The sequence below is a fragment of the Melanotaenia boesemani genome, chromosome 9, assembly GCF_017639745.1.
Source record: "Melanotaenia boesemani isolate fMelBoe1 chromosome 9, fMelBoe1.pri, whole genome shotgun sequence".
NCBI lineage: Eukaryota > Metazoa > Chordata > Actinopteri > Atheriniformes > Melanotaeniidae > Melanotaenia > Melanotaenia boesemani.
In genome coordinates this window covers 11702387-11714032 of record NC_055690.1, presented here as the reverse complement: position 1 = coordinate 11714032, position 11646 = coordinate 11702387, and the positions used below count along the sequence as shown (strand labels likewise).

At 37.8% G+C, this 11646-nt stretch overlaps 2 protein-coding genes across 4 annotated transcripts; one reads left to right on the top strand and one right to left on the bottom strand.

Moving 5' to 3' along the window:
* The first annotated feature begins 4177 nt into the window (after positions 1-4177).
* Positions 4178-9114, top strand: LOC121646245 (F-box only protein 40). Of its 2 annotated transcripts, none has more exons than XR_006011595.1 (2): positions 4178-7898; positions 7936-8119. XR_006011595.1 is itself a non-coding variant. In XM_041995141.1 (2 exons), the coding sequence occupies exons 1-2, from the start codon at positions 5531-5533 to the stop codon at positions 8980-8982; spliced, it is 2049 nt and encodes a 682-aa protein (XP_041851075.1). In that variant the 5' UTR covers positions 5464-5530; the 3' UTR covers positions 8983-9114. The 2 variants fall into 2 exon arrangements, 1 of the variants encoding a protein (XP_041851075.1); XM_041995141.1 differs by lacking the exon at positions 7936-8119 and adding an exon at positions 8800-9114 and having other exon boundaries at positions 5464-7396.
* On the bottom strand, positions 8851-11070 carry ttc36 (tetratricopeptide repeat domain 36). Of its 2 annotated transcripts, XM_041995143.1 has the most exons (4): positions 10910-11070; positions 10514-10702; positions 9744-10028; positions 8851-8934 (listed from the first exon to the last, which is right to left on the bottom strand). In XM_041995143.1, exons 1-3 carry the CDS (start codon positions 11013-11015, stop codon positions 9760-9762), a joined length of 564 nt encoding a protein of 187 aa, XP_041851077.1. In that variant the 5' UTR covers positions 11016-11070; the 3' UTR covers positions 8851-8934; positions 9744-9759. The 2 variants fall into 2 exon arrangements, with proteins under 2 accessions (XP_041851077.1, XP_041851076.1); XM_041995142.1 differs by lacking the exon at positions 8851-8934 and having other exon boundaries at positions 9687-10028.
* Between the last annotated feature and the right edge of the window lie 576 nt (positions 11071-11646).

The window sequence follows — 11646 nt, the reverse complement described above, 5'->3', positions numbered from 1 at the left end:
CAGAGCTCCAGCGAAGCCCCAGTGATTAGACCTATATTTGTAATTAGATTAAATCTGAATAATTAGTCATTCAACTCAGGTGTTTAAAGAACTGATTTGCAGTCTATCTTTGTCTTACTGTCTTATTTTCACATCACTTTTTTGTCTTTTTTGGGCTTTAAAGGTAGTATAGGTTTCTCTTTAGGTATTGGAAACATAAAAATATAAACTTTGATAGCCAGGAAGGCTGCTGTTGTGAGACTTAAAAGCAGAGTATGTGCTGTTATCACAGTTTTGGCACTGTATTACTGTGGATTTTAAGGTGGGAGATAAAACAATACAAAATCCTTTACAGTAGAATAAAAATGCATTACTACCTCCGCAGTACAACAGACACAGCATAAAAAATGTTGCACATGGACATTTTTATGATGATAACGTCTGCACACCTGTACAGTGCATTACTAAACTTGTTGGGAAAGTAATAGGAAGCTGTGGGAGTCACAACCCGTGGTTCCACTAAGGTCTCATATCTGTGCATGCTGCTTATCACTCAGTCCCACAGCTGCAGAAACACCTACAAACTATTATAGCTGAACCTGAGAAGACTTTATCTTTATCAGCATATGTTGCATGGCATTTTGCTGTGTTTTTTTTTTTTTTTTTTTTTGTGAATCTATTTATTTATTCTGTTTATCCATCAGCAACAGCCTGAACAAACCAAAAGATAATTTGATTAAAAGTTATTTGTGTACAGTTCATTTTATTAATGCTGCACAATGCTCTGGAGCTTTTACGGGAAGTGGCTAATTAATTTCATTAAGGTAGAAGTGTGATTAATAACTTGTTTGATGGAAACAAACCCTGAAAGAATTCTTATTTATTACTGTTAAATAAAAATAAAATAAATAAAAATGACATAGGACATAAAATCAGATGTGGGGCCTTGTAATTAAGCAGTTAATTTTATAAAATCTAGTTTCTTACTATATCTATGCTGTGTTATTCTACTACTTCAGCCATAGCATGCTATCACAGTGATATACTGAAGGGAGGTGGGTGGGTTTACACATGAAACCAATGACACCTTTGTGCAGAGTAGACCAACTGTGCTGCAGGAAGGACGACCATAAAAGTGTATTTTTCATAAAAGTCCACTCTTCAGGGACAAGACAGAACAGATAAATGGCTTCTGTGAACTTTATTATTTAACTTGTCTACAACAAGCTGTTTTATTTTCAGGAATTTTATATGATCTATCATCTATTATGGCTGTATATTGAGCATGAAATGGTTTGGTGCTAAAAATTTTCTCGACACCGGGTTCTCCCTCTCTTCACAGTTATTAGCTCCTGACATTAGCAGAACAAGTGGAGTGAAATATCCCATTTACAACTTCTGAGATTTTGTCAGTCTGCAGCATATTCTGCATTAAATGATACAAAATGACACAAAGTAGTCAGTCCTGGGGGCAACCTACACAGTGTTCATTACAAGGTGCTTTTAATTAGTCTTTGTAATTAAAAGCAGAGTATTGGGTGAAGAAAAGCTGTAAGCTAAACCAAAATGGCCAAAAATACTTGCACGTTCACTGGTCTGGCATTGCAAACCATCTCATTGCCTTTCTGTCAGCTGAGGCAGGAGAGGTGTTGTAAAGAAAACATGCTTGACACCATGCTGATTAAGTATGGAGGGCATATGAGAGGTAGGTAGGGTGGGGTGGGCTCTGTTTGATGAGAGTAAAAACTAATTGTGAAATTGGTTTTAGACCCTTTCTGTCCCATTTTTAACTGACCATATGCTACAAGATGCCGTCCAGAAGGGCTTCTCAGAGTAAGACCCACCCAAAGCCAAATAAAATTAAATGTTTCCCTCAGCTGTTAAGTAATTTGCAGAGTCAGGTTTTAAAGACTTTAGTGCCTTAAGATGATGGAAATAGTTTAAGTTTTAATGAGTGGAACAGACCTGTTTTTTTTTTTTTTTCTATTTCTCACTTGGTGCTATATGTGAAACTTTGATGGGAAAGTCTTTTCAATGATAACAGATTTTTATTCAGAATCATATGAATGATCCGTTTTTATTTCTATTTCTTTTATGGCGGTTTATTATCATTATAACAAAATATTTTATGAGAGCTTAAAAATATTTTAATAACCTTATTAATGCACAAATGTGTCCTTTTATTCTTTTAGCTAATAATAATTGCTATCTATTTGATTATTGAAATTTAACAGTAATATTTGTTTATTTTTATCTTTATTCTGTTTTTGGTCCTCTGTCACACTCTGTGGGATCCTTACACAAAATAATGACTTTTTTTTCTTTTGAAATATAATGTTTGTTTTTTTTTTTTTGTTTTTTTTTTTTCATTTTTTTAAAATTTCTTCACACTTTATAGTGAATGCGATTTAGAATATAATCCTTAAGTGAATTAAGGGGCAGAAACGGATGGTGCAGAATGCTGTTTTTATTAATTATAGTTTTAATTGTAATTGCTTGTTTGCATTTACATTTTGCAAACCACTTTGTGCTATATTTAGTTGTACGTGAAAAGTACTTTACAAATAAAGTCTGTCTAAAAAACATGAATACAGTCTGACCCAGAAGTGGATTAAATGGGTATGGAAGGACTTTTGGCTGGGATCAGTAAACCGACAGTTTCCTGGATTTCTGAAAATTCAGCAGTTAAACATTTTTCCATGCTGCTGCAGCGGTTTCAGCTTACTGATATGCTTTGTCAGGACAAAAAATAGACAGAAATTTCTAAATGGTGCGATCTTTAATAGGAATGAAAGTAAGAAAGAATATCTTAGAAAATGAAGTAAGCTTTACAAGAAACTCTGCCGCGAGTAAGGGTGAAGTGTTTGGCATATTGGCAGAAAGAGGCAAGCCTTCAACTTGAAGCCGGTGATGCTTTCATTAGTCCTGCTGTGTTCTGACAGCTTTAAAAGCCTTGAATATTAATCAAGTTTTTTCTCTGACATTTTAAGATGTCCAGTCATGTTTCAGGACATTAAATTGGAGTTTGGAGCTTACAAGAATCATTAACTCTGCAGCCTCGGAACAATTCAGATTCGTGTTAGAGAAAAGGAACATATATTGTAATTATCTCCCTTTTGTTCTTTCAGGTCACATTAGAGCTAAACGGTCAATTGCATTTTAAAATTCCAGTGTTTCTTTAATATAATAAATGCATAGTTGGTTACTTCACTAGATTTATGATGAATTCTATACTAAACTAAATATTTAGAAAATATATGAAGATTTGCATTAAACCTAAAACCTCTAAATGGTAGCCTATCACGACTGTTAACTGAAATGTACATCTTGCTTTTATTCTTATATGTTTCAGAGAGTTGACAAAATATAGATGTAAAAAAAAAAAAGAAGATTTTTCCAGTTCCTAGCTGAAGCTAGATGCCAATTAAAATTCATACCTTGGTTTTGATGCTCTACTTTAACTATATGTATGCTAATCCAGAACACAGAACTATCTGTTAAATTAAATTAAATTAAACTGGTGAGTACACATAATCATTGGCATTATGTGGTGATTGTGACTGTTTCCCTGTTCCTGGTCTTCATGCTGAATAACCAGCAGCTGGATGCCTATTTATGGAAAAGTCATGTGTGTTTGTCATGATGTGCAACTGTATTGCCTGAGAATTATAATTCAGTTTTTAACTCTCAAACAGCAGCATGGTCTGCCTACAACTCTGCAGTTTAATCAATTATATGGAGTCACAGAAAAAAGCTGTTGCTTAGTTATACTGAACCAACTTTGCTCAAGTCTGAGGAAAATGAATGCTTGAAGTTTCTTTAAATAAAAGAAAAAATTGCAGAACTAACCCATTTTCTCCACATATATTAAAGCATTTCAAAAATGTTACTGGATTAAGTCAACACAACAATAAAAAAAACCCACCAGCCTCAGCTGTGCTGCAGTTGCGTGACAAAAACACAAAGATATTGAATGTTTTTTTTTCCTTCACTAAGGTTTCTGTGTTGCTCATTCTGTTGCCTGGTTGTTGTAATGTATGCTGATTGCAGAGCCTAGACAGTGCAAAGTAGCTGCCACTAATAAACTGTTCATTGTAATATGAGGCAGAAAAGAAGAAAACAAAAAAAAAAAAAAAAAAAAAAAAGAGTTCCAGTTTACATAAGGTACAAAAAAGGATTTTAATGTGATGCACATTGAGTAAAAGGAAGATAAACTACACAGTGTGTAAATAAATTAAACAGAATGCATGAATTATGAATAATCCAGTGTTATGGGCACATTCTGTTTTCAGGAGTTAAGAAGTAATTTGGTGTTCTCATGTGAGTTCATCCCTTTCCACAAGGAACCAAATAATCAGGAACAATTAGACAAATTCAAAACCTGCTTCAATCTTCTGTTAAGCAGGTAAAATACTGGTGTTAAAGGGGTTAAGGGTTTAAAAACTTCATGAGAGATAGTGTTTCAATATTTTAAAGACAATTTTGAACCTTTAAAATATTTAGCTGATGCCTGTATGTCCCTTTTTAAAACAATCTCCCAGAAGAAACATCTGTTGAAGATATTTTGGTTCAACTTTGAAAGTGTGTTACTGACATCTAGTGGGAAACAAAAATCTGGACACATGAATCTGGAACGGAGTACACCAACACTATGATCCATTCTCTGTAATTAAGGAAATAACAACTGTTTCTAAAAGAAAATAAACCAGATGACGGAAACACCAACCATCTGTAAAATGTTTTTAAAAAGATTTAAAGAAATTATTAGTGCATTAGTGCAATTAATTATTAATGCATTTATTTAAAAAAAAAAGAAAGAAAAAGGGATTTTTAAGGAGAAAATTTAGGTAAAGTAAAGGAATTGTGTACTATGTGCAACATGAAGTAAACATATGAAGTTAATGCTGCTGTTTAACACACAGTAGTTAAACTGCTGAGAACTTGGATTAGCTGTTATTATCACCACCCTCTCACAGTGAAGCGTTTTGGAGGCTGTAATTTGACCTTGGATCTTAATGGTTGTGTGACAATAGTGCCCCGTCCCACTGGCCTGTCTGCCCCTCTGCTGTGTCTATTTATAATGTCCAGACACAGTGCAGAGGTTATTCAGAGGTGCCAGTGAACGCAAGCCGACAGAAGGGTGAGAATATTTACTGCTATTGTTCCAGCTGTTAACTAAAAACTTTAACCTGAATATATAATTTCACTTTTTAACCATGCACTTCAGATTTTCATGTCACAACTAATCCCCCTGTGAACTTTTTCCCTCTCAAAATGTGAAAAATGTTTTTGTGGAAATGGCTTTTGTTGTACAGTGTGACGAGCAAATATGTTTTTTTACTTTATGCATTTTAACAGCTTGTCCAGTTTCAACTCTTCTTAAATGTTTATACGCTTCTGCTCGTCAACCAAAAGGTAAATAAAATCACAAAAACAATAAATTACTGGAAAATATTCTTAAAATCCTCAATTAACCAAACTATATTTCTTCTACTGTCACTATTTTCTGTGTTATTTTATTTTTTTTTCTCTTAAGGTCAAAGGCAGAAAGATGCCAGCAGGCTATCATGAGCATTGCAACAAGTGCTACAATGTCTTCTGTCAAGTCCCAGTGAGGATTTCTGTTTCATGCATGGTCATCAGCTGTCCTAAAAACTGCGGTGCCACCTTTCATATGTGCAAACTAGAGGAGCACCAGCTCCTCTGTCCTAAGGAGGTGGTCCCCTGCCTCAATGTTGACTATGGCTGTCCTCTGACCATGCTGCGCCACAAGATGGCCAAACACATAGAGGTCTGTCCTGCCAGCGTGGTCTGCTGCTCTCAAGAGTGGAACCGCTGGCCTGTTTCTGAAACTGATATGACCTTTTACAGAAAAGTTTCTGAAAATCTTCAGTTAAACACAGAGTTGAACCTCGACGTTGCCCTGGCTCTCAGGGATCAAGCTCAACTGTTTCAGGCTATCAAAATGAAGAACATATTTCCTGAGCTGATGATGGGGGAACCTGCCCTTGAGCATATTTCTGCTGGAGTCTACACTCCTGTAGAGGAGGCATCCTCTTCTTCAGGCTGCAGTGAATTTACAGAGAATGGCTGTGCGATGGAGGAGAAAGAACTGTGTGAAGAGGAAAGAAATGCTTTGGCAAAGAGCATAGATGTGGCAAGTGTTCAAAATTACAGCTCCTGGGAGAAAATATTCAGGAAGGAAAAGGAAGGATGCAACGAAACAGTGAAAAATCTGAATAAGGAGGGAAAGGGGAAAGAAAAGCAAGAGCAAGAATTATGGAACTGTCAGGAGGAGAAAAAAGACTCACATCAGGAGGAAGAAAATGCTGTTTCTGGCAGAAACACAGGTGGTGCAACTGGCCTTGCACCATGGCAGGATGGGGTGCTGGAAAGGTTAGGCAATGAAGTCAATATTGGAGAATACAATATGTACCTGGTACACCATGGGACGATGCTGATTAACTTTGGCCAACTTGCTGCATGCACACCGAGGGAGAAAGACTTTGTTTATGGGAATCTAGAGCCAATTGAGGTTAAAACTGTTCGCACATTTAATGTTCCTACGAGCTATCAAGCAAAGCGTAGTCTCCTGAAGGACCCTTCCCACAGGGCCACCACCGCACACCAGTGTGTGGACACAACAGATTTGGGCGAGTCAGTTGAAGATCTTCCAAAATCTGAAGAGGTTGGCTCAACACTTCTGTGCTCCCTGGAAAAGGAACTGAAGGGACATTCAATCTCAGAGAGCTCCTGGACAGATGGCCTTTATGTCGACATAGGAACACAAACATACGACTTCCCCTCTGCTCCATTCAAAGCAGATGCATCCTTAGCTGATGTCATTGCAAGCAAACCGCATGGCCTTTATGTACATGTAGACACAGAATCTGTCACCAGACGACATAACAAAACAAGTTCAGCCTTCAGCTTCATTTGTGGCAGCTTCTTCCGCCGTGATGAGTACCGCTCACATTTCAGGAATGCTCATTGTGACATACAGGCCTCTCTGAATGGCTGGTTCCAGCAGCGCTGCCCCTTAGCATACCTCGGCTGCACTTTCACTCAGATAAGGTTTCACCCTGCAGGTCAAGAAGCAATAATCAAATTCTGCCAAGATGTCAGCGCCTTTGTACTTCAGCCACTTGTCCCTTCATCTCTCTGTGAAGGTGGGGAAAGCTTCAGCCCTCAGGAAAACACAGTGCAAAATTGTGATGCCCTGAGCAGGCTGCCCCTGGAGGTCCTTCAGCACATAGCTGGTTACCTTGATAGTTTCACATTGTCTCAGCTGTCCCAGGTTTCCCTCCAGATGAGAGCAGTGTGTGCCACATTGTTGCAGGAGAGAGGAATGGTCTCCCTTGAATGGCAGAAAAAGACATATTCACATGGGGGGAGTTCCTGGAAATGTCAGAAAAAAGCAAGTATCCTTCAGATTATTTTAATTACTTTTTTTTTTGTTTGTTTTTTAAACAAATTTCATTAATGAATTTCAAATCAATCCGGTTCACTGTGCTGCAAAAGGACAAAAAAAATACTTTATTCCATGTCTACGTTTTTATCACCAGCACTATTTTGACTCAAACTTGTAAGCTACAAGTGGAAAGTAAACACAAGGCTAAACCCCTACGTTAAACCCCTTTAGTTTCTGTCACCATGCTGTTATCTGTCATTGGAAAATTTCAGTCATTCACGCAGCATGGCAGCTGCTGCATTGTAAACACTCTCCAGACTTCGAAAAGTCCTCCCTAACCATGTTAAAAGTCACTCAAAGCTATGTTGGCAACATTTAAAGGCTTCCCACTGAATCATTCACATAACCGCCTACATTTTCTAGTCCATCCAGGGTCAACTGCTTTTAGGACTAGGCACCAAAATGGATGAAGGTGATTTTTTTGTTTTTTTCTTTCTTTCTTTTCCTTGTTGCCTAAGTAATAGTTAAATAATTTTATGTTTGAGCCAGACTATCATCTAGATTTGGTTCTTTGGCAGAAAATAAATAAATAATAAATAAAAGCCAAAAATCAAAAAGACAAGCACTGCCCTAGTTTCCCCCAGTTCCTCTGTAATATTATAGAAGCTGTTCATGAAGTCCAATTATTCAATTCTGACTCACAATCAGCATTTAGCCTTTGCACCATCTCTTTACGAGGTGCATCGAAATATGCAGGATTGCAAATGAGTACTTCTTGTTGCTCTTGATCAATTTTCTGTACAGTTTGTTCAAGAGTTACAGCAGATCATTTCAACAGCAAGCAGGTATTGAAAAACAAGAAGTTCGAACCTTTTTTTTTAAATACATAAGGTGAAAATAAACTTAACTCCTGAAATGTTTGTCCTTGTTTCTAGAGATCCATGCAGCAAACAAACCTCTCAGCTGGGCTGATAAAAGACAAAGACATTATAAATGCATGTCTGTGTGTATTTATATGTTGACAATCTCTGTACTGCAGTGATCAAAGAACAAAGAACATGACAGTGATATCAGTGATGTGGAATGGCCTGAGGCTCTTTTGCCAATAAACACAATGCTCCAAAAACAAGTCAGAAATGTGATCATTCATGGAAACACTTTATGTTGATATGACTGTTAGCAACAGCTGGGTATTTGCTCTTTAATGAATGGCATAATTTATATAAATTTGGAGCAGATGGAACAGAAATAACATCACACCCTGACATGTGATAAAGGTGCTGTGTGATCTAGATTCCATGGATATTAAAAATACATTTATCCTCATGGCACTAGCTGCACTGAAGTCGATTTATACAATGATAGTAGCGTGCTGTTTTTTTACATTTTTACTCTTTTGTATTTTGCAGGTTTGGAAGTTCAGCTCTGTTTTTTCTTCTGTGGACCGCTGGAGCTTCAGTGATTCTCCTTCCATGTCAGATCACTTGAAAACCTGCTCCTTCTACCAGAGAGAGGAGCGGTGGGAGCCAGTGGCTTTAACCTGCCTGGGAGAGGTCAGAGACAAACATGGACAACTCAGCCACAAACAATAATGCTGACATCTTGGAGGACAATGGGTGAAGGACAGCAGGAGCAAAGCAAATGTTTGGAATCACTCAGATGTGACATGAATCTTCAGCCACAGAAAGAAGTGCATGAAGCTGCTGCACTGTGTAAAAACTGTCATCTACATCTGGACATTTTCTTATATGTAGGTTAATACATGAACATGGGGTTTGCTTGTTCATTTTTTAAATTATCTTTTAAAGGATTCCTTATTTTCTGACTCTGTTAGTGTGTAGTTTGAAACAGGTCCTTATAGTCTGTAATAACCTGAATAATGAGCCAACTGATGCTGCAAGTTCCCTCACATGTAAAAAAATAACATAATTTAGAGGAAATAAAGGCAGCAGAGGGTGTTGCTGCTTACTGTAGCAACATGACAAGACTGACACCTACTGGAAACAAAGCTAAAGTACCTCAGCTGTGTCGAACAGCAGTTCAGATCTTTTGAACATTATATCACATGTCCGATATGTCCAGTTTAAGAGACTGCAGTTTATATTTTCTGACAGTTTTTTTCTGACTGCTTTTTGTTTGGAAAAAAAAGTCTTTGTAAGAGAAAATAGGAGCTGTGTGATCTTAGTGTCTATATATAGTAACTATATATTTGGCATAATTGAAAATAAATATGATTTGCAATTTAGTGCACTTCTTTTGCAATGGTGCACTCAATAAAGTCAAAATGACATAAAAGGAAAAGAAATTTATTTTTTTTTGGAGTCACACTTCAGAAAAGAAAAGATGAACATTCATCAAATGATCTTCAGTCATTGCATGTCCGTTACTTCAGGGTTACGCAGCTTGTTGATCACCTCTGAGAGCATTTTGTTGCACAGGGCAGCATAGGGATTCAGAGCCACTGCCTGTTGTCGAGCAAATTCACTTCCAAGTGCAGCTGCTTTCTCAAAATCTGCTCTGGCTTCATCATTTTGGCATGCTAATCTACGTAAGAGGCCTCTCTGCACTAGAGCCTGGCAGGCAGTTCGTCCCATGCAACCGCTCAGGACGATGGCTCGGTCCAGATCCTGCAGGGCTCCTGAGAGAACACACAAGAGTGTTGTGATGCACACATGTGTTTAGAAAGCTGATTTTCAGTTTGTGTGTATGTGTGTTGTAACAGACCGTTGTTTTTCTACAATCCAAAAAGGTCATAAATTTAACTCTATAATTTATTCCCTGAAAGGCTGATGTGAGTAATATTCATAAACATATTAGCAACAATGAATAAGTCATTATTCAAGTGAGTAAAGCATCACATAAATCCAGATGTACAATTTAAATGTATTAATACACAAGTATCTGCTTCATAATCTATATCTCTGTTGCTTATTTTCCATGTATGCAACAGACAAGATATAAGCGAAGCAAATACAAAGCCAACACAGCTTATATAGTAACACTGTTGATAACATGCACAGGGCTCCTGCATTGTGTCATGCTGGTTTCAAGCTTGGCAGCCTGACATGGTGGCACAATGCTGTGCCTCTGGAAAGGGGTTATTTCTGAATTAGTTGCATATACCTGCTGTGTCTCCCTGCAGTCTCAGGGCCTGTGCCCGGTTGTTATAGGCAGAGGCTCGCTGTGGCAGGAGCTGGATTGCCTGGCTGAACAGTTGAAGTGCAGCCTGCAAATCCCCAGCCTCTGCTGCTGAGACGCCCCGCATCTCCGACTCTTTCACTTGCTTCAGCAACTCTGTGTCAAAACCACTGTCTGGCAGAAGGAGATAAACAAACTGAAAAAAGCACTCCAACTCAATAGACAGGTACTGTGGCAAAGGAAAACACAGAAATGTCACCCAGAACTCAGCTTGGATTACAGCGTCATGTTTTCCAGCTTTAGAAAGGAATATGCTCAAATAAATCCAATATGCTGCAACATGATATGTAGAGACACATCAAATCAGAAGCTCACACTCACCATCATCAATTAATTCTTCCTCTTGGTTGAGACCAGGAATGTCTCCAAAGGGGGTGGTGGGGTTGAATATCGCCTGGAGTACAGCTCTGTCATGTACAGAAGCCATCTTATGGGGGTTTGTGGAGTAAGGAAAGAATTAGCAAAAAGAGGAAAATCTTGACAGGGTGGAGAATTCTTCCTCCCACAACTTCTGCCATTGCCACCAGCCAATCAGAGAAGGGGGCGGAAGCAGAGGTGGACTTTGAGATCCCTCTGCACTGAACACATCTGCATTTGGTTAGCTAAAAAATGTAAGTTAGTAGCTTTCAAGCTCTCATTGTAATGGTAGAATGAGGCCAAGTGACATACTACATTCGAGTTTTGGCATTTTTCATCACAATAAAATAAATACTTTGCAAAAGATGAACCACAACTAAACAAATAAATCAATATAAAATGAAATAACACTGAGATAGTTGGAATTTAGTAGAAAATATATCAAATTTACAAGAAATAAACAGACTGAAACTAACATGGTGAATGTGTTCAGATTGCCAGTACAGAGTGCAAACAACAAAAAAGAGTTACTTTACAAATAAGAAAGGTTATCAGATGATAATTTCATGGTATATTAACTGCCTGTCACTGGTGGATGTGTCTTTGCAGTGACGTGCTGCATTGTGTGCTGGATGTAATATTCTCTCTGCCACTGATAACAGAAACAGAACCATAACAGAAGACTTGGTTGGTCAGAATAA